Below are 23,849 nucleotides of genomic sequence, written 5' to 3'. Positions count from 1 at the left end.
CTGGAGTGATTGGTGACACTCCTTTAAAAGACAGACTCTTGAGCTGTTCAGATGGGCTCCGACTTCAGAGAACTGCACATCATATTTCTCTGTTCGTTTGAGAGCGTGTGTCAAATAGCTCTCTTGTGAGAAATAAAGCCCCTCTGAATTGTGTTTACACCCTAAGCACATTTATTTCACCCTTCTCTCCTTTTGTTTGGTTTTGTTTATTATAATTCTTCCAGCCATTTTGGCTGGCTTAGTGGGTGATAGAGGCAATCTACCTCTATCACCTTTCCGAACCCATTTTGTGACCTTTTGTTTGGTTTATTTGTGTTGGGGTTCTTTGTTTTGTTACGGTTTTCCTTTTGATACTTTAATAAAGTTTGGGGTTCTGGGTATTTTCCTGGGGTCCCGCTTGGGAAACGTAACAATACTGAAACTTGGATCGAATTGAACTGACTCACTGAAGTGAGTCATAATAAGTTTTTTTAAAGAGACGCACTCGAGGCTCTTTTCTCTAGCACACCACAGAGTTGTGGTGTGCTATGAATTGGAGAAACGACTGATATGTTGACACATGATGTTTATCTACTGTCAGTTTCATGGTGGAAAGTGGAAGCTAGACAAGAGTGCTAAGTGTTTAAAGTTGTAGCTCTTCATGCAAGTTATTCAAACATCTGCTGAGTGCCTGTGGTAAGATTGAACAATTGTTCCCATGAAAGAACATTAAAATTAGTGAAGCCGTCATTGCAGAAAATTGACATTTAAATGTTTCTCTTTTAATGAATATGGTACAAAACAAGTCAAAGCAAATATCTAGAATATCAAGGAGATAAATGTTTATTTCCATTATCTATACACCACTTAATACTCACTAAGGTCATGGTGGGGTTGGAGTCTTTCCCAGCTGACTTAAGGTGAAGGCAGGGGACGATCTGGGCAGGTCACCAGTCTATCACAGGGCTACATATAGAGACAAACAATCACACTCCCATTCACACCTACGGATAATTTAGAATCACCAATTAACCTTAGCATGTTTTTAGACTGTGGGAGGAAGCCGGAGTATCTGGATAAAGCCCTCTTATGCACAGGGAGAACATGTAAACTCCATGCAGAGAGATTCCAAACCCAGGCCGGGACGCAAACCGGGGACCTTCTAGCTGTGAGGCAACAGTGCTAACCATCGAGCCACTATGCAGCCTGCTTATTTCCAGCAAAATAGAATTTCAGTTTTAGTTGCACAACAAAATACATCAATAGAACATCACTGTGTTTGCTGAATGAAACCCAGTCTGTCCTACCTCCCTATCCTCTTGACATGCATGTAGACTCACATCCTCTGTATCTTCCTCTCTCACACAGACATACAATCACATGATGCCGGTAGCTCATTTAGTTTTATTCTGATTTCTTGCAGAAGAGGCCCAGACTGAAGAAAATGTCACAGAAAAGAAGAAACCTGGTAAGAGTTGCAGTAGTTGAATCACATTACATGATGATGGTCAGGGATAGACAGTTATACTCGCTAACCTTATAAAATGACAGGTATAAGGGTGGGTGTTTCCTACCAACACCTGTGAGACCTGCAGACATGTGACAAATTCAAGAAAAAAACTGAAATAATCAAGGCTTAAGTGGAGATCCACATTGCAAACATAAAAATAGATCAATCTTTTTATGGAGATAAAATCTTTAGCTGAGATTCAGGAGCAGGACTACACCCCAGTCACTCCACTTCCTGTTGTGCGTCTATACATACCACTTTGCCCTTGCACCTTGTTCGTTCTTACTTTTTGTGCCCCACCCAGCCTCCTTTTCCTGTCTTTTCTTATTCCTAGGGGGTAAGCTTTAACCCCACACAGCATCACCAACATAATGATCCTTTGCATCCAACAATCAAGCTTCAAATCGATGGTGTGGTTATTGCTAGTGAAATTTTGTTTTATCTGACATGTGCAGCCCAGCACACATGGATCAAAAAGTGTTTTAAAAAAAAATAATTCAAGAAAAAAAATAAGGTTTCCATTTTGGGGTCTCGATCACCCTTTCAGACTTTTATTTTTCTAGTAAAAGCTGACAATTTTTTCCTGACTCACTGTTTGGTTTAGCCACAATCACTACTGGCTGCATCCAGGGATCAGTGACATTCCAATAACAGTCAACATACATTACATGTGCATTTCAGCCACAGCTTTAGGATTGAAAGTTTTTTCTAACTCTTCAAACTGACACTTAGTTTGGACTTGATTCCTTCCTTTGCCACCAGTATGACTGACTGTTATTGCCTGCTAAGATTTAATCACTAACTTTAACCTAAACCATCTCTTTATAAATAATCTGTCCGTCTTTTATGTCTTCACAGGCCAGAGATACTTCCAGTGCATTTATGTCCCGGGCAAAAATGCACAATACCCTCTACGACCTTTCACCCCAGCCATGTCCCCCACCATGTTGTCCCCTGCACTCCGGTCAATGCTGGAGCAGAGAGCAGCCAGAGCGTCGGGACAATAGGACGACAACTTCTCACCTCATTTAATCAACAGCACTGCATCTCCCAGTCCAGCAGGGGGAGATGTTTGAATCTGTGGCATCTTCGAATAGAGAAGACAACCACAGACTCACAGAGAAAAGTGGACAGAACTATTTCGTCTTTAATTTATTGATGTATTTTTTTTTTAAGTGGTTGAGCTCCTGGGGTTGATATTTCACATTTTCCTTACTTGTTTATGCTTTCTGTGTTTTGCCTCCACTACTTGCCACTGCCATGCCTCGCTTGTGTCTTGGACAGAAAATTCTGGCACCATTTTGTGAATAATTTTATAGTTATAACAGCTATAATGTACAGAATGAACATGTTTATAATTTAGGATGGGATAAAGGGTCACAACTTTGCATGTCAGTTTTTTGTTTTTCTCTCCACAACACCTTCTTTAAAATGTATTGCTAATTTAAAGCAGTTTAAATTTAGCTTAACTTTTAAAGGAACTTATTTTCAAATTCAGTACTATTTGGAATATGGAAAATATCTTGCATTGAAATGTTAATGGGGAAGTTTACTTTATTAAATTCTGAAAACAAAGAACTCCGATTGAATTTTAATGGCATTAAACATCACTTCAAATGGCATGTTCTATTGTTTTACTACACAAACCATTAAATCAATGAAAAATTTTGTATTCAAACCCTAATATCAAATTTCATAACATAAAAGAACTCTGGGTTGACAAGTTTCCACTGTGATCTTTTATTTGTCCCACCTTTTGATTTTAAAACGTCAGATTTTACTATCTTGTAGCCTTGAATTCCCTTGCCACTGCTTGTTTTTTCTGCTTTGCCACGTCTGCAACAGATTAGCATGCAAATGTTGGAGGGTCAAATCCCAGGGGCTCCCACATTGATCCCAGCTGCATCCCTGTCTCTGATGTGTCTCATCAATACATAGGTGCATGCTGATGAGCGATGAAACATTCTCTTAGACGTGTCAGACTGCATCTTGGCCAGTTCACCTTCACAGGTGATGTTTATTGCCAATTAAAGCTACTTCTGTTATTTTTGATTAAAAAGATAAAGAGGTAAAAGACAAGATACATGTAGATACTTTATATACCGCACTGCACTGTGTGACACCAATCAAAATATGGATTATAGGAACTATAAAGGTTTACTTAGATCCAGGAGGCACTGAAAAGACTTTTATAGGCTTATAAACATAAACTCAGTGTAGCGTAGCTGCAATACACATACATTTTTAATATGTATGCAAAACCATTATGTTAATGCCAGGTGTAAATTCAGTCAAGATTCTTGTGTGTGACCTGTAGGGAATCAGCCTCCTCAGTATGTTTTTATATTTAATAATACATTATTGCCTGACAATACCATTTAACGAGCAGGATTGTCTGGATTTTTTTCTCAAAAGCCAGAGATTGCAAGATTGTTAAAAAAAGAAATGCAATTCATGGACAGTCAGTGTCTTCTATTTTTGTTTTATTCATCCCAAAAAATGTCAAACTACTTACGTTGACTCTGTCTAAGTCACAAATATCAGATGTTTTAAGTCAACATGTTCAGAGACAGGGAGTCGGTGCAGGATAAGTTTGATGTGACCAACTCATGAGACGCTGTGATGTTTGCTACAGTGAATGAATGTCATTTGTGTTACTCATCAGCGTATTAAGTCTGATACATTGTCATATTTTCATTTACCTCACTCATTCATAGCTCTGGTTTTGGGCCTCAGCAACAAGGCTGCCTTGTTGGTGCTACAAAACCTTTGCTGAGGATTACCAGCAGTTTGCTGTTGTCGTCTTACCAAATGGAAACCTGATGCTAAGAGAACCAAAAGGTTTTTTTTTTTTTTTTTTTTTACAACAGGCATAATCCTGGGATTCAAACACACATGTGCCCAGAGTCTGCTGTAATGTTCACTTGATATTAAGAGTTCATTCATTCTCAGCAGTAGCGGTAATCTACTAAGTGATATTATTTCATTCATGTTTGTAACACCAGTTTTGTCAGTTTCACTCTTTAAGTAACATGATGAAGCAGTGCAAGTCACTCATACGTTGTAATTTTAACCTAGTAAAACCTGGTGAACTGACTTACACCAGCTATTGAACTGTATACTGAAGTTTGAGGTATGTCAGTTGTTAGTCTTTGTTGTGTTGCAGATCTATACACAACTTTACAGGGTTACCCTCAAAAAGTCAAACAGAAAGTGAAGTACATTATAGAGGTGATGCAAATCTATAAAGATGTGAGTGCAAACAAAAACATGCAAATTCCATCTGTGCAACCTGAGGTGAAGAAGAATCTTATCCTTCAGCTGTATGTCCCTGTTACGAGAGAAATAGCAGATAACTGAAGTTACTATAGAGTCCTGACTGAAATGATGTTTACAGAGCTGCCTTTGTGTTTGTTGTCTGATCAAATCTCAGCTAGATGTACTGAAAATGTCAACCACGGTTCAGATTTTTGAGTGTGAACTTTGGGTTGAAAAGTCCCAACTGAAATGAGGTTAAGGCAGTTCTGGGTTTTCTGTTGCCGTGCAGGGTTTAGGTCAGCTGGCCTGAGAAATACAAATATGAAGAGTTGTTTTATGTCCAAATGAGATCTGACAACCATTAGCAGTAGCAGCCTGCTGAGTGTATATGGATACAGGAGTGACCTTTAAAACACACTTTAAAATGTGGTGTTCAGGTGTGAAAGAGATACTGTAGGTGGTTGTTTTTTAAAAGAATCCTATTCCAGCAGGGAGATACAGCAGTAGTGTGGTTGTGCTGTCTGGAGGCCATGAAGATGTATGAAATTAACAGTCAGTAATTGCAGGATACAGCTGTAGCTGTATGCTGTAATTATGTTTTTAAGTATTATTAGCAGTGATTTAATGTGACTTGAAGAGGGCTATCTATTATCACATGTAAACAATGCAAACTAAAAGGAACATGGTGCAATCAGAGATCAATCTAATATGATGTAAGTACAAATTTTATACATATTCATGTGGACTGAAAGATGGGAAACTGGGTTTAGCCTTAACTACTGTATGTCTCTGATTACATGTTTTAAATACGTGTTTGGATGATGCTGTTAAGAGCAAGTGATCTGCTTTTACTTATGCATGCTTTGCTGAAAACTACCGTGTGACACTGTTATCACTGTGTTTTACTTTGATGTCTTGTCTACTTTTCTTTCATTCTTTGATTCTTCTTTGGTCAGTAGTTATCTGAAACCACAATTGCACAAAGACCCTGTCATAGGTATTGATCTGCGTCTTCCGAGCAGAAAAATGTTGAATTGGTTTTCCAGTAGACATTTTCTAAACCTTATCCAGGATTAGAATGCTGTATGATGCTCTTAAAAGTCTGTTCAGTTGTGTAATCGCTACATATTCCAGCTGAATTAACAGCATAAATCTTCTTATTGCCTGCTTCCTACTAACCATTTGACCAACTAAACTACTTAAAGGTTTCCTGCTTAGTAATTGAGCACTGATGGGTTGCAAGGGCTACATTTCAGGAATCTGTTTCTTAACTGTGTCCATCAGTGTACACAGAAAACTGCAAATTCAAGCCATAAGCATGGAGTTAAAGACATTTATATACTGATTACTGCAGAGAACAATGATACAAATATAAGTAGCAATGAAGGACAAATACATTTTAGCAAGTGTAGTGCACAGTGTACATTAAATGAACCTACAGTAGGAGAAATGTAGCAAGCTAAGCTACACCAATATGGCAAAATTAGTTACTAAAACAGAATCAACTTTTTTATTCGACTTTTTTTGTTCAATTTTATCAATTTCCCATTTACAGACTTTGTAAAACATGTCGCTAGCTGGCAGTTAGACAGAAATGCTTCAGAAATCATGGTGGAAATGTAGGTTTTGTGGACGCTAACACTACTTGATCAAAGAGCTGCACTTCTGAAAAGCTATTTGATTTAGAAAATAGCAGGTGCTTAAAGAAATTCAGTTAAACTAGTAAGCTAATGTATCTACTTGTAGCAATGTTGCCGCCCAGCACTGAAAAACAGCATGTTGAGGCGTTTAACATAGAGCCAGGCTAGTTTTTTTTTTTTTTTTTAAATTATGTTTCCAGTATCTATGCTAAGCTAAACTAGCAACCTGCTGACTGTAGCTTCATATTGACCAGACACATTTTAGAGTTAATATCAGCGCTGTCAAATCTCTCTATAAGGAGGGGAATAAGTATGTTTTCCCAAATGACAAACTACACAAAGTCATCTACACTTACTTGCGCATACAAAGTGCCAGACATATTATCTTATTGCTCTGTTAAATGTGGATTGTCCAGACTGCTGAATGCAGCATAAACAGTCCAGTGATCTTTTCTAATGAATGAGATGGACGTGAGCATGATGGTTTGCAGTGATTAATAGACTGTCAATGTAAAATCAGCTCTGCTTCATGTGTTTGCCACTTTAACACAGTATGCTGCTGAGCATCCAAAGAGGGAAAACATGTCGTAAAATAATGCCAGCTGATATTACAGCTGCACATGCTGCTTTGTATCATGTTTTGGCTTTTGTCAAGACCTTAGTTTTTTTTTTTAACCCTCTAAGGAATATTCAAATGATATAAAACTAGGTTTATGCTCCATTCTGTTTTGAGGTTTCCTACCTGCTGCAGGAGCTACAGTTTCACAGAAAAGGTTTTACAAAATGATTTGGGTTCAAAACTTGCAGAGCAGTAACTTACTGTCCTCTTAAACCCAGTTTTCATTTCATAGTTTCTGATGGTGACTCTCAGCAGTGCCATAGATAGCTATCCTGGGATTTTTGTCACTAAAACCTATAGAATCAGTCTGAAAACCTTCAGTCAGTGGATGATACGGTGATTAGGTTGTAATTACAGCAATAAGAGTGAATTAATTGCTGGAATTGGAAGGTGTAACGTAATCTTATCCACAATACGTAAGGTTTGAGGTTGTGTGGTTCTGTTAGACGATGATGTATTTATTTTGTTAACAGTTTCTTCTGTTTTCTGCATGATAATGTCATTTGAACAAAGACTGCAACACATTTTTGAGTTATATTTCACACAGTTTTAATTCTCTTCCACATAAAGATCACCCTCCAGTGTAAAATACAACCAACAACAGTCACTCAGATGCTGTACAAAGACTGTAGATAATTTCATTTGTTGCACTCTGGAGACTTAACACTTCGTTAGGTCTCACGCTGAAAGACAAATTCATACAGTGGTTTGTGCAGAAAATGGAATTTATTTTAATTAGAAAGGATATTTTTGTGTTGTTGTAGTTCATCAGGCTGTAATGTGGGCAGTAATTTTAACTATGTTCCATTAAGAGACAGTATGAACTACCTGTTCATGTATTATAAAGCAGAGGTGTGTGATGCAGTCACATGATAAATCAGGAAGCCCAAGTCGGTCACATTTCAGGAGCCAGTTAAAGGTCATAAGTGACACTTCAGGCTGCTGAAACATCACTCGAGGGACAATACTGAAAATGTCTGCTGTGTAAGATGTAGAATATGTTCACCACAATGCAGTTTTAGTGTCATAATTTGAATAAATATTTGCAGATATTTGTGAGAGTGTTACTGTGTCTTTATATATCTGGAATAATTCATATGGAAAGAAATTTGTTGTGGGGGTGCAAAAGGAGGTTTAGTCTAGTCATATATAGGTCTTGTACATACAGTGCACCTACGAGTTCTCAGATTTTCTCGTAATGTTTGGATTCACAGGTCACTGTTTTACTAGTTTAGTGTGCAATTTGAATGAAGTTTGTATTTCAAATAATATGTTGATATACTCTCTTAGTTTGATTTGTTCAGGTAGATCATCAGTAAAGCTAGTACAGTTGTATTGAGTTATGAAGCAAAGCAAGAAAGAAATGTCAGTACATTTATCTGAAATTACTATAAATTAGTCATAGGTTTTAAGATGTCAGTAAATGTGTCATTTGTAGATATTTCTGTGACGAATGTCCTCCTGTGTCCCCCATAGCAACAGCAACAACACAATATAGATAATTTATGTTGTATTTGTGTCCATCTTGATTATCATTGCCCTGCTGCAGTGAGGATTGTTACAGACACATGCAAAGGTTTGGAAAAAGATGACCTGATTTTCAAATAAATTTCAAGATGAAACATTTCTTTAATATTTTAAGCAAGATTTATGTTTTATTTAATCTTTTACAGTTTGTAAAGACCAATAAAAAGAAAAGGGCTTGTGGAGTAAAAGTTGAGTCAATATTTGTAACACCACATTAGAAGGTTGTCACAGATTGTAGACCTGTCAGGCTTATCTTTCATTCTGACTGCAAAACACATCTAGTTCTGTGAGATTCTTTGGTCGTCTTGCGTCTGCTGCTCTTTGAAGGTCAATGTACAAATGTTTGATGCTGTTATGGTCGTGGACCTTGAGGGCAAAACCTTCAACTCGTGCCTCTTGAGGTGGATTTTCAGGTGTGTTCAGGATCATTATCTTGTTGCTGCATCTCCTCTTTTCATCCTCAGCTTTTTACAGAAGTTATGATGTTTACCCTCAGAGTTTGCAGCTATTTAATTGAATGCATTCTTCCCTTTAATCAATGACATGTTTCCTCTGCCACAGGCTATATCACAAGGCCAAAGCAAGATGGAGCTATCCCAGCATTTAACAGTCAGAAACCTTTAACCATTGCAGCTAAAAAGTGCTTTTTTAACTTCAGCAGGCTTGTGTAGCTGTTCAAACCTTTGATGTGGAATTTCGAGAATGCAGGATGTTTTTCTTCTGAAGACTCTTCACTGAAGGTCATATTTGTGCAGGTGTCGCTGAACCACCACTTCAGGGACTTCGTCAATCTTCTTGAAGGTCTTTTGAGGGTTTTGATTTGCCTTTCAAGCAGTTGTCTGGGACAGTTTTCTTTGTCTTGCAGAACTCAGTGTGACCTCCACTGATCCCATTAGCTGCCTTTTCTCAATTAAATTGCAAACTGATTGTACCTGACACCACTTCTCACAGCCTTCTCCTGCTTTGTAGGAATCTGTTATTTTAATGTTCAGAGTACAATGCTGCTGCTTGTTGAAGCTCACGGCTGCTGATTGTTGGAACAAGATTGTAAAGCTTTGAAACACGCTTCACCGGGACTTTGCTAATGATGTCTGTGAACAAATGATATCCCTAACAAGCTAATTAAGGCCTTGACAAAAGCTCTATTGGAATTCACATCTCAAAAATCTTGCATTTTTCACTGTGAAATTCCACAAAACAAAAACAATATGGGTCATTCTGGCTCAATTTACTGAATGCTCCACACCTGACCATCTTCAGTTTGACAGTATTTTTTCTAAAATGGTGAATATTAATTGAGTTTACCATGTGTAAAACCAGGGGTTATGGATGACATTAGCTGCGCGTTAAAAATTACTAAAGAGGAGTAGGGTCATGTCGATTCTTTCTGTGGACATAACTTGTAAAATAATGTTGCTAGAGTCCTGAAATTTTGTTCATTCATTGATATGTACATATGGTTCAATGGTACGACTCTGTTTTGTAAGATAATACAAACCAGATATATGATGGTGCCAACTTGGTCAAAAAAATTCACTGTTTCTGTCTACACCGATATTCCACTAAGCATAAAACCTAGAGTATAGTAGAGTATGGTACTAGTCAGAGGCATAACTTTATGAGAAAAAATGAAATTATTCTGACAACTATTCCAATAGTGTCCCAACTGGAAGAGTTACATAATATTGTTACTGGATTACAAGGAAAATCCAGGTCTTCCAACTCATAATGCTTCACATAATTTTAGGAAAAGTGGTAACTTAAGCAATCACACCCAGCATCTTAGGGTAAAAAAATAAAGTTTTATAGTGGAATATTGGAGTAGACAGAAACATAGACATTTAACCAAATTGGCACCATCATATAACCATTGAACCACATGTATACATCAATGAGTCTGCAAAAATTCAGGACTCTAGCTACATTATTTATCAGGCTGTCACTCTTCAAAAAGAAAGAATTGGCATGACCCCACCTTCTTCGAGAATTGTTAACTCGAAAACTAATGTTGCCTGTTACCCTAGATTTTACACATGGTCAACTGAGTCAATATTGAGTTGGAGATAGTCATGGGTCAACGCTTTTTAAAATCTGGTGAATAGAGGTGAAACGAGCCATATACTATTCTTGCCTAAAAAGCTGTAAAGAAAGTTCATTTATAACTTTATGACTTTTAGAGATCAGCTCTACTCATTCAACTATTCACTGAAATGGAAATCTGGACCAAACTTTATCATGCCACTGTACATGTCAAGCCCTGCTCAGATACTGTGTTGGTTTGAAAAGACAAATGTGGTGAAAAAAGTCATAAGACACAAAAACAAGACAACTGTGACCAGTGAGAAAATCTGCGTGTGTCCATATTTATTTTGATCATTTTACATAATGCATTTCAGCAAATTGCCTTTGAGGACATTTATACATTTAACACCTGCTAACTGAACAGCTTTTGCTCCTATAATATACTGGCTTTCCATAATAACTTCACAATTCAGGTTTAGTTTGGTCTCCCTACAGCTCCTACTGTAACTATACAATCAGTGATATGAAAATTAAATAAATCAACTGAAAGCAATGCATTCATTTTCAAAAAATTATCAGTCATTAAAAAAATGTCATTCAGCGTCCAACTGTTCAAAGCACAAATACTTAATGAGAAGAAACAATACATTAGGTTCTTAATGGAAGAAGTGGCTTTGGCTGAGAGAAATCGAACATTAGTCAACGTCAGTGATAAATGAACATTGCTGGTCCAATTACCTACAAGAAAATAAATCATTACAGAGTCTATAGTACACTGACAAAGCTTATGAATGCACAGTTTCATTCCAAAATGAAGCATTAATGTGAATAACAGCGCGTGAAAATTGATTAATAAAATCAGACAAATATGATTGATTCATTTAACATTTTCATGACAGACATTATTTGCAGAGATAATGTTTTTTTAATATCTTCACTTTGGAACAAAACTCTTGTGAACATTGTATCAATCTATAAAGTGGCTGTGCTGTCATTTCTGCCACTTTCACTGATCTATTAACTGGGAAAACAAAGTCCTGTTAATCAGTGTAGTTTGGATTGCCTGTCTAACAGCAGGACATTTATTGTACATCAGTAAAAACACACTTGTCCTCTTTCGGAGCCGTGTTTGAACCAGATGAAGGCAAACAATACATCCAATTTCTATATGGAGGTATGGCAAAGTCATCTCTTGTACAAACTCCCAAACACATGATGGACATTATCAATGTATATGTTTCATAATGGGATTAAGCTCTGTCCTGACTTGGAGAAATGCTGCCCCAAGCATGGAGGGTTTTTATTTTTATCACAAATGTGCTGCTAGCCACACTGGGAACTACCATGGAGGTCCGCTAGAGAATAACTACAGCTGATTTTTTATTCTTAATCAGTGTGTTTCATCATGAAATGTACATCTGTTTGCTGTTTTTTCCCCATACAAAGTGATTTGGTCTCATCAACAGGATGTAAGGTTTTGTGCTACAGTACAAGCTGTAAAAATGGAGAAAGTATGAGTCAAAAAGCAGTCAAAAGCTCCATTTTATGCACTGCAGTAGTAGAAATACATGATTATCACAGTTGTTTCTTTGAAAAACATGCAATTTGATGAAGCTAAATTATATAATGCAGTATATAATACTGCAAACCTCACACCAAGAAGAACCTTAAAGTTGGATTTTGTTTTTAACATATAAGCTTTTTAAAATCCTCTGATGGTTCTTGGATTCCAATAATGCTCTCACTGAAGTTCAATTAATGTGAAAATCCTATAATTTCTCCATAAAATGGTGAAGTCTCAAAAGTTAATTTCACTTCTTCCATTTACTTTGTTGATGCTTTTTTTTTGAAAAAATAATATTTCATAATGAAGCTGCTAAAGCTGACAGCATGCAGTGTTTGGAGATGCTTCAGGACGTGAGGCAGCTTGCTCTTCACAGAAAATATGAGTCTTCTGATGCCAAAAAGACAATAATGAATCATTTCATCAAGCAGTTTGCGAGTTCGGCTTGTGCTGAAACACATATAGTAACTTGATGCTATATTTACAAGTCCTGCGGCTCTCTTGGACGCCCATTATTGGTTCACAACTATGACATTTGTTTAGATTAGTGAAGCATTGCAAAATTAATGGAAGATGAAATAATGTCAGGTAGCAAATCTAAGCTTGTAGGTTGCAAATGTGGTAAAAATAGACATTATAAACTTAAATGTAAATTCACAGATGATTCATTTATGTCTCTCTATGTGTGTTCTTGAAATCTTACTTTGCATGCGACAAAAACAGCATGTGGGTTTTACATGTCCATTTTAAAGTATACACAATTCCAGGGAAAAAAACCCCAGAAATGAGTTATTTGTGTTCCCATTTGTTGAGATGGTCGAATCAAAGGTGTAGGTAAATCGCTGAGGACCTCCACAGTGGCTCTCTGAGTGGCTTAAAAACCTGAAAGCCGTCGATACTGTTACGTCTGTTACAGCTGGTCTCTGAAATGTCTCCAGCAATATTTTCATCCAAGAATCAGTAGGACAGACATAACAACAACACAGAGATAACATTCGAAATGCTGAATTTCTTAAATAAAAAACAGATTCTAAACTCATACTTTACACTTCATACAACATCTGACACCTGTGTAATAAACAAGGTAGATAGCAATTTTAATAAAATACTGACAAAAAAAAACCATTTAAAAATCTTGCATGTGTGGTAAAGCACAAAGCATCACCCAATAAAGTATATCTGTAATAAAATTAAAAATCTTCACCTGTGAGTTACTGTGTTTAAAGTCCCCTACATAGTTTTACAACAGAAACCTCTGATACCAACAACTAACACTTTAAAATAATCAGCGAACCTGCAGGATGCTCTGAGTGACACTCAGCTTCAAGCAGTATACAGATGTTTATTTCATGTAAACTTTGTATCCTAACAACTGGAAGCATCTACAGTGGCTGTGTGTGTGTGTGTGTGTGTGTGTGTGTGTGTGTGTGTGTGTGTGTGTGTGTGTGTGTGTGTGTGTGTGTGTGTGTGTGTGTGTGTGTGTGTGTGTGTGTGTGTGTGTGTGTGTGTGTGTGTGTGTGTGTGTGTGTGTGTGTGTGTCCCTGTTTATGAAGCTGATCTTTACATTTCCTCCTGAACGTCTGATATTCAGATTGAATCGGCTCTTACTGTTCTGCTGCAACTGTGAAAAATAGATCAACTAACGCACATGAATCTGCATCTAAAACACTTCATGAGTGTGTCTGTCTGCATCACCTCTGACCCACAGTTTGTTTAAGTCTCTCTGATGTCCACACAGTCTGGTTGTATACTTCCCCCCAAGTGTGTGACTGATTAATTCAAACTAGTACAATTACTTCTCTAATGCATTTGTCAGAAAAAAGGCTGACAAATGCCAGTATTTGGTTAGTTTTAAAAAAAAAAAAAGGTTTGACAAAAATAATCTTATTGTTAATATTAAAGGCTTTAAATTTACACCTTTGTGTTTTTGAAAACTGGCAGCTGTACTGGTGCTGATAAAACTTTGGATTGAAGATTGTTGATGAAATATGCTTTGCTATTAATAGGCGTCTTTCCACTGCAGGAACTCGGGGCAGGAAATGAGGTGGAACCAACATTTAAAGGAACGGCCTTGTAATTGGAGTTTTCAGGCTCTCTGTTTCTATTGTGGTGCAAGATCCAACAGCTTTGACCACTGACCGCACCAAAACAATGATAAATAGCAATAATGGAGCATATTGCAGCTGGACAGCTCAATGACTGGCATCCCTGACCTTGATATGGGAGATTAGTGGTTCAAATCCAGGTCAGGGTGCAGATGTCTAATGATGACCCTTAGGCAAGGTCCTTAGTGTTGTCCTACCTACCTACCTTGTCTTGTATCTACTCTGAGATGTATGTCGCTTTGGATAAAAGTGTCTTCCAAATGAAATTGTTAGTTGTCACTGCCAGTTCTATGAGCACAAAGGAACAATGGACGCTTGTTAAGTTAGAAATATTGTCATTTTTACGTTGCTGGCGGTGATGTTTCAAAGGAGATGACTGCTGTTGAATGAGAACATCAAGGGGGAAGAAGAAATAGTGTTCATTGTCTTCAACTTTTCCAGGGCATCTCAGAAACACCTGCCCAGCGGTACCTGGTTCTAAACTGGAAGAGGTTCTACCAGGTCGATTCTTTGGAACAAGCTCAAAGGTTTTAATCCTTCACCAAACAGCCTGCAAGGTCCTGCAGTGAAAAAAACAGCCTGATGATTATCTTTCAGTTGAAGAAGAGTTTTCTTAGATAGTTTATCCCCATCACCATGAAGAAACTGCTATCAGATGATTTAGAGAAACCTCAGATTATGTTCAGTGAGTGATATCTTGGATGAAGATGATTATTCTCTTACTTTATCTTGCTAAGATTTGGCAACTACAATGACTTGGTTGGGTTTTTATGTCTTTATTTTTATCTCATTCCGAGCAGACTGCGGTTCCAATACTGGCACTGAACATTAGCCCTGGATATAAATAACTGACTACATTTACATGCACAAAATGTTCCAGTTTTTGTCCCTCGTCCAAAGAGGACAATCATCCTCCTAAGCTGTTTATATGAGTAATGAATATACAAATATCATAATAATATTCCCACTTGCATTGTCTGGTTTTCCATAGACAGGTAAAAGGTTGTTGTTCTGATATTTATACAAAAAACTCATTGACATCCAAGTTTTCCTTTCTTAATGATTAAATTCAGGCGTCTTTCTCCTTCTGAATTGAAATATGGCCTTTTCTTTTGGCATACATCTCTACCCCATTCTTGCAAACTGTTGTCTTGTTGGTTTGCGTGCAACAAACAGAGAACAGGCAAGAATTCATGTGTCTGTAGTATAACACCAATTGAGATATATGTGTTCAAAGAATGAAAATTAAAGGCGTATCCTTCATGTCGTAATCGAAAAATGCTGTATTCGGGACATGCTGTTTACATGGCCTATATCAAATTCAAAACAACAGTGGAATATTAGTGTGCATGTAAACGCTATTATTGTCACATTTAATGTAATTCCTGAAGAGAGTGGATTGGATAATTACAAATATTCATTTTTACTTTAAAGTCTTCAGTCTTCACGAAGAAGAATCAGCAGGGATTGTAGGCCTTTTTAAATTGGGAGTCAAGGATTACTGAAGCAGATTTAGAATCAAAAGTAATGTATAATCCATATGTTGTCATTGTAATTTGTAATTGTGCGAATGTGTGTGTTTGTATTGAGCTGTGTAAACAAATCTGAAACATGCAACAGCAAACTATGCTGCACAGTAAGGATTTACACTGTCAGAGTTACTATTTGCATAAAACAGTATGTGGATGCATCTTATGTGGTTAACAGTAAACATTAACTATCTTAAAATAGGAATTAATTGCAAGATTAGGCAAGACAGTTCCTCTGGAAGTTGGTAACCCTCCCCTGTGACTCTGCATGGCAAAACAGCTTTTACACTGACTAGACTTTCTCACTGAATTAAAATCTTTAAAGCTTTGGAGGTTTATTAAATAACAGCAAAACATTTAATGTCCTGTAGACTCTGGAAAGACCTTAAATTAGTTCAATCTACTGCAGCAAGTGAAACAATAACTAAAAGTTAGTTATTTTTTTTGCAGGTTTACAGTCTAAGTAATCACAAAAAACAGAGCTGTCTGTCAGAGCTTGTTGTCCCCAGCATCCATCCAATCTTCTTCCAAGAGTTAACTTCAGTTCATGATGCTGAACTCCACACGGTTCACCAAAATAACATCTCATAATAAAAGCTGAGCTTGGGGTTGTTTCTAAAACGCCGCCTCTTTACTGTTTCAATCCCATTTTGCGATTTAGGCTGATGACATGCCTGGATTTTTCTGAAGAAAAGGCGACTGTGTGTAGGTTTAGAGAACAATGCCGGTGTAATTTTCCATCATTTTCATCCCCGGTAGCTTTTTGCCACCGTCACAGGCATTGAGAGGTCACTGGGTCTCACTGCACTGAGAAATCTCTTTAAGAAATGGCTTGAAAAGAAAGAGCTCTGCCTTGATAAATGGAGTTCAAAAAGCACCTATTGTGTTTTTTTTCTCCTAAAATGACTTTAATGATGCAATCATCAGAGTATCAGGAGCTGTTTCCTTCTAATAGAGCTGATTGTGAGGAGATGATTGTGCTCAATGTTTTCCCCTCTCTCTTTACAACCTGCGTTAGTGCCATTATCATGGACGCCTGCACTGAACTTGCATTTACTCAGTAAAAATGTTTTTACTTTATTACATAATGGACACAGAAACAGGAGGCTGTGACTGTTGAAGTTGCAGCTGACTGTGAGTGAAGTCAACTGATAGAGTGGGATTTACTAAACCCACTCCTTCAGCAGTGATTGTCCAGTTATAGCTCAACAAACTGAACTCGTTCTGTCAAGCCTATAGTGTATATGGGGCTGTAGGGAGAGAAGCAACTCAAAAGGAGTGTGGTGTCTTTGTTTTAATGCTGCATTCATGCCATGTCATTTAATTACAAACAGTTGAGTGAGGAAAAACTTTTACATGAGCCTCAATGAAAAGAACCATAGACACGTTGACAAAGAGCTGTCATCGTGGCATCACCAGTGTCAGTTACAGCAAAAATAAAAACCTATATTAACTCTAAGCAATCAATTGTCTAGAAGGAAAACACTATATTTGGTTTTACTTGGCAACAAGCTGCACGAATATGTAAAGTTGCTAATTTAAGTTGGTTCATTTGGTGTGACTACAATGAAAACTTGAAAATTCAGGCTGTAGAGCGAATCTTAACATATATAAATCACAGTGAGCACTTGAAAGTCTGCTCACAACAGGTCTGGAGATTAACAAGCGACTCTCTCATGAGACGCCAGTGACTGGATCACTAATGACAGATTCAAGGTCAGTTTTCTGAAAGACATTCTTGAAGTGTTTAATGTATGATGACTAGCCAGGCTGGTTCCAATTCAGCTCATTAGCATTTTATTCTTAGTTAAAAAAAAATGAAACTCTGACATGTCAGATGTATCACACAGATTGATTTTTTTTTTTAAGATATTATTAGTCATAATTGTACACATTATTGTACAAACACACTGATTACTGTCCACCTGACAACACTGGAAGAAGATACAGACATGTAGCTATAGCCTCTTGTAGCTTTGCCACTATATGAAATTAAGGAGTCACAATTGAATTGAAAGTTGGTGAAAGTTCATTTTTATATTGTTTCTCCCTAATAATTTGTGCCTCAACCTGAACTCAGCGAGCGTTTACATGTATTTGCTTCTCTCCTGCTCTCTATGCTCATATGTACTGTATTTTAATACGACTGAATTCACAATAAAGATGTTGTCATTTACATATGTTTCTGTTTCTGCTGTCAGACACCTGAACGAATATTAAATAGTGACTGAAATTCAGTCCATTAAGACTTCATGTTAACCAGTATTCATAGCCATTTGTAAGCTACTTATCTCTGCACCACTAAAATTTGCTTTTGACAAACAAGGTTTAAATCATTGAATTTGGCAAAATCTCCATGTAAAATGATCACTTAGAGAGAAACCTAGAAGCAATAAAAAGGAATTCCCAGCTGTTTTTGTTGCAGTGCTGTCAACTGTTTAGGTCACTGTCAATCACAGACACATGGAGAGTCTTCTTCCTGAAAGGGGCTTGAGCAGCAGCAAGTCAGCTGCATTTAAAGCTATAGAACGTAAAATGCCCCATTTAGAACAGGGATGAAATCAGCATTTGCACTATTTTGAGCTGAAATGTGAAGGACACACTGGGGACGTACGAGACTTTAATTAACTTGCTAAAAAGGGCCACACTATGGGACCTGCTCAGTCTGTCACTGGTGACATTGTAAACTGAATACGTGCCGTGTATAACCAAAAGCCCAACACGTTTAGCAACACGGGGTTAAGCGAAGGGTGAATTAATAATAAAAATTCAACAAGACAAGACATTACTCTGAGCTTTAAACAGAAGAATCCTTCCAGGCTTCCCTCACTGCTCTGACTGATCACATATTCAGTACAGTGATCATCATCATCATCACACTGGCAGATTATTATCTCCATCTAACCCTGATTTAGACTTCAGTGGAACCATACGGACCACACTGGGCCGAAGGGGGAACCACTGATAACGGAGTCTAACTCCACTTTGCGCAGGGTTGAGCCTCTGAGCGCTTCTAAGTGGGGTTGACATGTCATGTACGCTGGTGTGATAGCTTAACATTCCAGCTGTCTGCTCTCGTTGCAGCCGGCCACCTCACGCTTCTTGCCTGCCGGCTTTTCTGTGATCTGCTCTGCTGTCTGTTTTCCAGCCCGCCTCTGCTGCTCTGCTCATCACAGTCACAGTTTTCCTGCCTCCTGTCCTCTTTGCCTTCTTAACATTCGGTTGTCATACCTCTGCACTGCATGCGCCGGTGGGGAATGGGTGATGTGGAAGAACCTAAACTACAACATGTCAAACACCTTCAGCTGGTGACAGTTTCATGCTAAAAAGTATTTATGGACAACATTAGTGGAGCAATCAAAAAAAAATAGTGTGTGTCACTTTAAATATATCCTACTGTATCTACACTGCAGCAGTAGTTTGTCAACCTGCTGAATTTAAAGTGTAATCTGACTAATTATAATAAAATACTGTACTTTAAATATGGATAATCTGAAATAAAGTATAACAATTGTTTAGTCTTTAAAACATCTGTACAGAAAATAATAACTGCAGAAAATATGAAGGATCATACTTTGACCACATTTACTCCCAGTCATGTTTCCAACTTCAGTCCTGTGTGTGTCTTTATTCAGTGAACTTATTTGAGCTAAATTATTGCAGTTAACCAGATGTCTGCAGATGTTGTGTGCTCAGGAAACATTTTAAAGCGGCCTTGTGAATTTTGTCTTGTAAACAAAGCATTGTTTTAGATTTTATTGACTAATTTGTGCAGCATTTCTGTTCCATGTTTAGTGGTCCTAAACTCCACAGGACACCTTTTAGGGCCTTTCCACACCCGAAAATCCAAATGAAGCTTCATGTTTTTATTTCATTATATACACTGATTTGGTTATTTTTGGTTTCACATGGCTTTTACATGAGTGCACTGGAGTACTTTATATTGCATACTTTCATCCTGTCATCATTGCCCACATGAGTTGCATCTTCCTATACTTGACATTGACTGATTTGCAAATACCCAAAACAGGCAGCTTCAGGAACTTCAGGCAAATGCAAGGAGGTGGAAACCTTGACATGAATGACCACCTAAGTGGCCACTTCAGGCTTTCTCTTTCCATTGTTGAGTTGGATCTGACAGGTTTGACTGCAACGTCAACTCAGAGTGCATCAAAATGACGACAAATAATAGTTTATAGTTCAAGTGGGTCAAGTGGCTCTAGTTGTATAGGCAGACAGACAATAACAAAATAGAGGGTTTGTTATGTTGATCCATGTGGAGTAGGTACTCTTTTCTTTAAATAAATGGCCCTAAAAGAGGTTCTACAGGCAGTGGTTCTTGCAGCGGGAACACAAAGTAAGGTTACCTAAGACAGCCACAAGTTCCACACTGGAAAACACCCCAATGCTACGTAGATCATCATAAAAATGCTAATTTTCTTCTCACACACTGCTTTTTGATCTTGAGGCATCTCGTCTTTCCCCTTTCAGTGACTAATTTCTGACTAATACCTGCCGTAATACCTTCCAAAAAAAATTCCTCAAGCTAGAGACAAAACATAATGGTTCAGTTTCATCCAGAGTGAAACTCAGATTGGGTCTGAGTTGTAGTTTGTGGGAAGTTTTACAGCTGATTCAAATGAGTTTGGTGTGAAAAGACTCTAAGAGTCTGCTGCTAAAAGATGTCTAGTTCCTGAGCCACACATTGAACACAAGAAAGCCAAAATGTGAGTTTACTTCCTGTACTCAAAAGAATAAAAACAATTAACCTAATGGTGCTACTGAAGTCATTTTCTTGTCACTTGATGGCACATGAATGCTTAAAGTCTTCAATCTGTTAATTATTATTTTAGCGTTGAATACAATTCAAAGCTCAAGAGAAAGCTAGCAAGTGTCAAACTGCAAATGCTAATTATGTGCTTAAATAAACGCAAAGAAATTCAGTCACAGCTGGGATTAAGGAAAATAAATGAATTCTATCTCAGGGTATTAGGCAGAAAATAATCAGTCACTAATACTGTGTAACATATGTATATTTTCTATTAAACATGCAAACACACCAGTACGGTACTGTAGTCCCTAATTCCCAAATCTTATAATTGTTTACCCCGATGACATGGAAACAGATGGTTTGCTGTGGTAATGCCTGACTTGTCAGAAGATTATTATTGCCAAAAATACAACACATGTGCCACAAAGTCAAAGGAGAGGATGACACACTTGCCTTTTCTCTGCTTTTATAAAATTACATTTAACCCTTTTCATTTGTCTGGCAGCCCATTATATTCTGAAAATATATCTTTTGGTCATCTTCTGCCAAACAAATAAATAATGATGTGAGTCAATGTTCACAAAGAGCCTGCAGCTTTCAACTAATGGCAGAGGAAAGTACTGTATTCTGTGACATGTGGGTCAGAGAAGCAGAGAAAATGGCTGAAAGGAAACAGCAGATGATTCATAGAGCCAGCTCTTACCGTAAAGGGGGGTTTGCTTTTCCAAGAGATAACTGGAGCGAGACCGATAGTTCAGACATTGTTTTCACAGGAAAGACGCCAAACCCCCTAATAAACACCCAGTAAACTCCCAGTAAACCCACTGCCTGTTTGCCAGTTTGGGTCCAGGAGGTTGAACAAGCTCGATAACGTCGCTGCTGCTAATCCTGAGCCGTGCTTCTTGCCCATAGTTTCCTCGAATTACTGTACAAAAAAGAAAAAAAAACTGCTGCTCCGAAGCTCCGGCAGTGGCTCCAAGCCCTCTTTGAATTATTTCCAGTTTTTCACATCCCTCCTCATCTATATATTACACAACTGTAAGAAACACTGTTTTCACACATATGTGGGACCTTCACCATTTGTTTGTCATTTGTTTTCAGTTTTGCTTGCTATTGAGCCGTATCTTCCATTCCCTATACTGGATTGTTCAAAGACGTAAATTTACAGTTTCTTGAATTGGCACTTGACAAATAACTAAATAAATAAATAAATATATAGAACACCATCAGTAGCTCTTAGGATGGCCTTTGATCTGAGGAAACGTCTTTCTCGTCTCTGGTTGTCTTGAAACTTGAATCCAACAGTAGGTGCGGCAGCGTTTTTCTGGAGGAAGGTGTTTTTCAGGGCGCGCGTTGCTTCCAGTATGTGCACGGGTAAGTCAGTGTATTTGTGTGTGTAAATACTGATTTGCATTTGCTTGTCAGCTGCTAAAGTGTGGTTTAGTCTAGCGAGAGCAGTGGCTGCATGTTGTCTTCTTCGCTCTTGACTTTGTCTGGTCGCTTCAGGACTCCAGGTTCCACCACCGACTGAGACCTGCAAGAACACACAGAAAACAAAATGATCAGCATTACTGTATTACTGGTGCTAAAGCTTTCCTTGATACTTAGTAACTGAGACCTGGATGTGAAATTTTTAAACAAGATTAAACAAACTGCACTGGCTGGTTTAAATTCTTTGTCAGAAAGATTCCAGTTTGTCATGTCCATGAAGATCTTTCCTCATACACAAGACAAAGCTGTAGAGTTCCAAAGGGTTCTCTGCTTGGACGGATACTTTCCAACTTACACATGCTTCCCTTAAGGAAACCTATTTGGAAATGCTATATAAATTTCATATCTATGCAGATGACACCCATCTATATTTATCTGTGAAGCCAAATAAATCATTTATTCTAAACTTCAAGCATATCCTAAGGACTTAAATGCCTGGTTGAACTTTAATGTACTACTTCTAGATCTACACAAAACCGAAGTTATGGTATTTGGCCTTGAACACCTCAGAAACACTCTGACTAGATAGTTACTCTGGATGGCATTGCACTGGCCTCCAGTTTTACTGTGAGGAATCTTGAAGTTATTCTTGAACAGGTATCCTGACATTTAATGCATAAAACACATCTGTAGGAAAGTCTTCTTTCAACAATAGGATTGATATTGAAAAACGAGTTCATGCGTTTGTTTCTTCTAGGCAGAACTATTGTAAGTCATTATTATCAGAAAGGTCCATTAACCCAGTACTTAGAGGAACTCACAACATAAGTCACGTTTCTCCCATATTAGCTTCACTTAATTGTCTCCCTGTAAAATCCAGGATATAATTTAAAATCCTTCTTCTCACATATGAAACTCTTTATGACGAAGTCCCATTGTATCTTAAAGACCTTATTGCACTTTAATGTCTAACCAGAGCCCTTTGCTCTCAAACTGCAGATTTATTTGTGGTACCCAGACTATCCAGAAGCAGAATGGGAGGCAGAGCCTTCAGTTATCAGACTCTTCTATTGTAGAACCAGCTGCCAGTTTACATTTAAGAGGCAGACACCCTCTCTACTTTCAAGATGAGCCTTAAACATTCCTCTTTTATCCTGAGTTACCCATTTGTTAAGCTGCTATAGGAATAGACTACTGGAGAACTCCCCCATAATGCACCACTAACCTCCCCTCGTTGACTTTCCACACATTTACATGACACTATATGACATTATTACACCGTTGCGTGCTACTAATTTTGTGTCTCCTCTCTCCCACAGTTTGCATTTTGTTCTTTCAATAAATCTCTCAGACTCTAGAGCTACAGGTTTGTGATACTGCTCTAAAGTCTAAAGTGTTTATTATCCTTGTATGCAAAGTTTGTTTCTGCTACGCTTTTCATTTTAACCTCACTCCAGCCAGTCGAGGCAGATGTAAGTAGTCCCTGAGCCTGGTTCTATTGTAGATTTTTTGTTGTTTTCTTTTTGCATTGTTGCCACAAGTCATTTGGATGTCTAAAGCTTCTTTCTATAAATTATGGCTGTAAGGTCTTAGAAGATTTCAGCTTCATGAAATGAAAAGCTCAAGTGAATTTGCTTTTTAAATACACACTGTCAGCTTATAAATGACTAATCATTCATTGGTGATTGGCAGGGTTTCACAGGGTTGTGTTGCCCTTCAGTGACAGTCTGCTGTCTTAACTCACTGCTGTTCATCTTTTAGGATATGAATGTCTTTGAGTGAGTGAGTCAGTTGATGTTCTTAGGTGGTGAGAGGATTTACTGTCACAGAGAATCATACTGGTGCCCTATAGGGGGGAATGACACCGCATGAAATGTCAAACGTGCTCACAGTT

The 23,849-nt window shown here is 37.8% G+C and overlaps 2 protein-coding genes across 2 annotated transcripts in view; one reads left to right on the top strand and one right to left on the bottom strand.

Moving 5' to 3' along the window:
* Positions 1-8,058, top strand: part of LOC111575071 (triadin) — a 35,601-nt gene extending 27,543 nt beyond the window's left edge. The window contains exons 31-32 of the mRNA XM_055016178.1: positions 1,403-1,447; positions 2,348-8,058. Of these exons, the coding sequence (XP_054872153.1) occupies positions 1,403-1,447; positions 2,348-2,496 (194 nt within the window). The 3' untranslated portion in view covers positions 2,497-8,058. The remainder of the gene's footprint in view (positions 1-1,402; positions 1,448-2,347) is intronic.
* A 2,822-nt stretch (positions 8,059-10,880) lies between these two features.
* clvs2 (clavesin 2) overlaps positions 10,881-23,849 on the bottom strand; it is a 67,209-nt gene continuing 54,240 nt past the window's right edge. Inside the window, exon 5 of the mRNA XM_023279991.3 lies at positions 10,881-22,058. Within this exon, the coding sequence (XP_023135759.2) occupies positions 21,965-22,058 (94 nt within the window). The 3' untranslated portion in view covers positions 10,881-21,964. The remainder of the gene's footprint in view (positions 22,059-23,849) is intronic.

This window comes from Amphiprion ocellaris, chromosome 12 (genome assembly GCF_022539595.1).
Source record: "Amphiprion ocellaris isolate individual 3 ecotype Okinawa chromosome 12, ASM2253959v1, whole genome shotgun sequence".
Lineage (NCBI taxonomy): Eukaryota > Metazoa > Chordata > Actinopteri > Pomacentridae > Amphiprion > Amphiprion ocellaris.
This window is presented reverse-complemented; position numbering and strand designations above follow the sequence as displayed.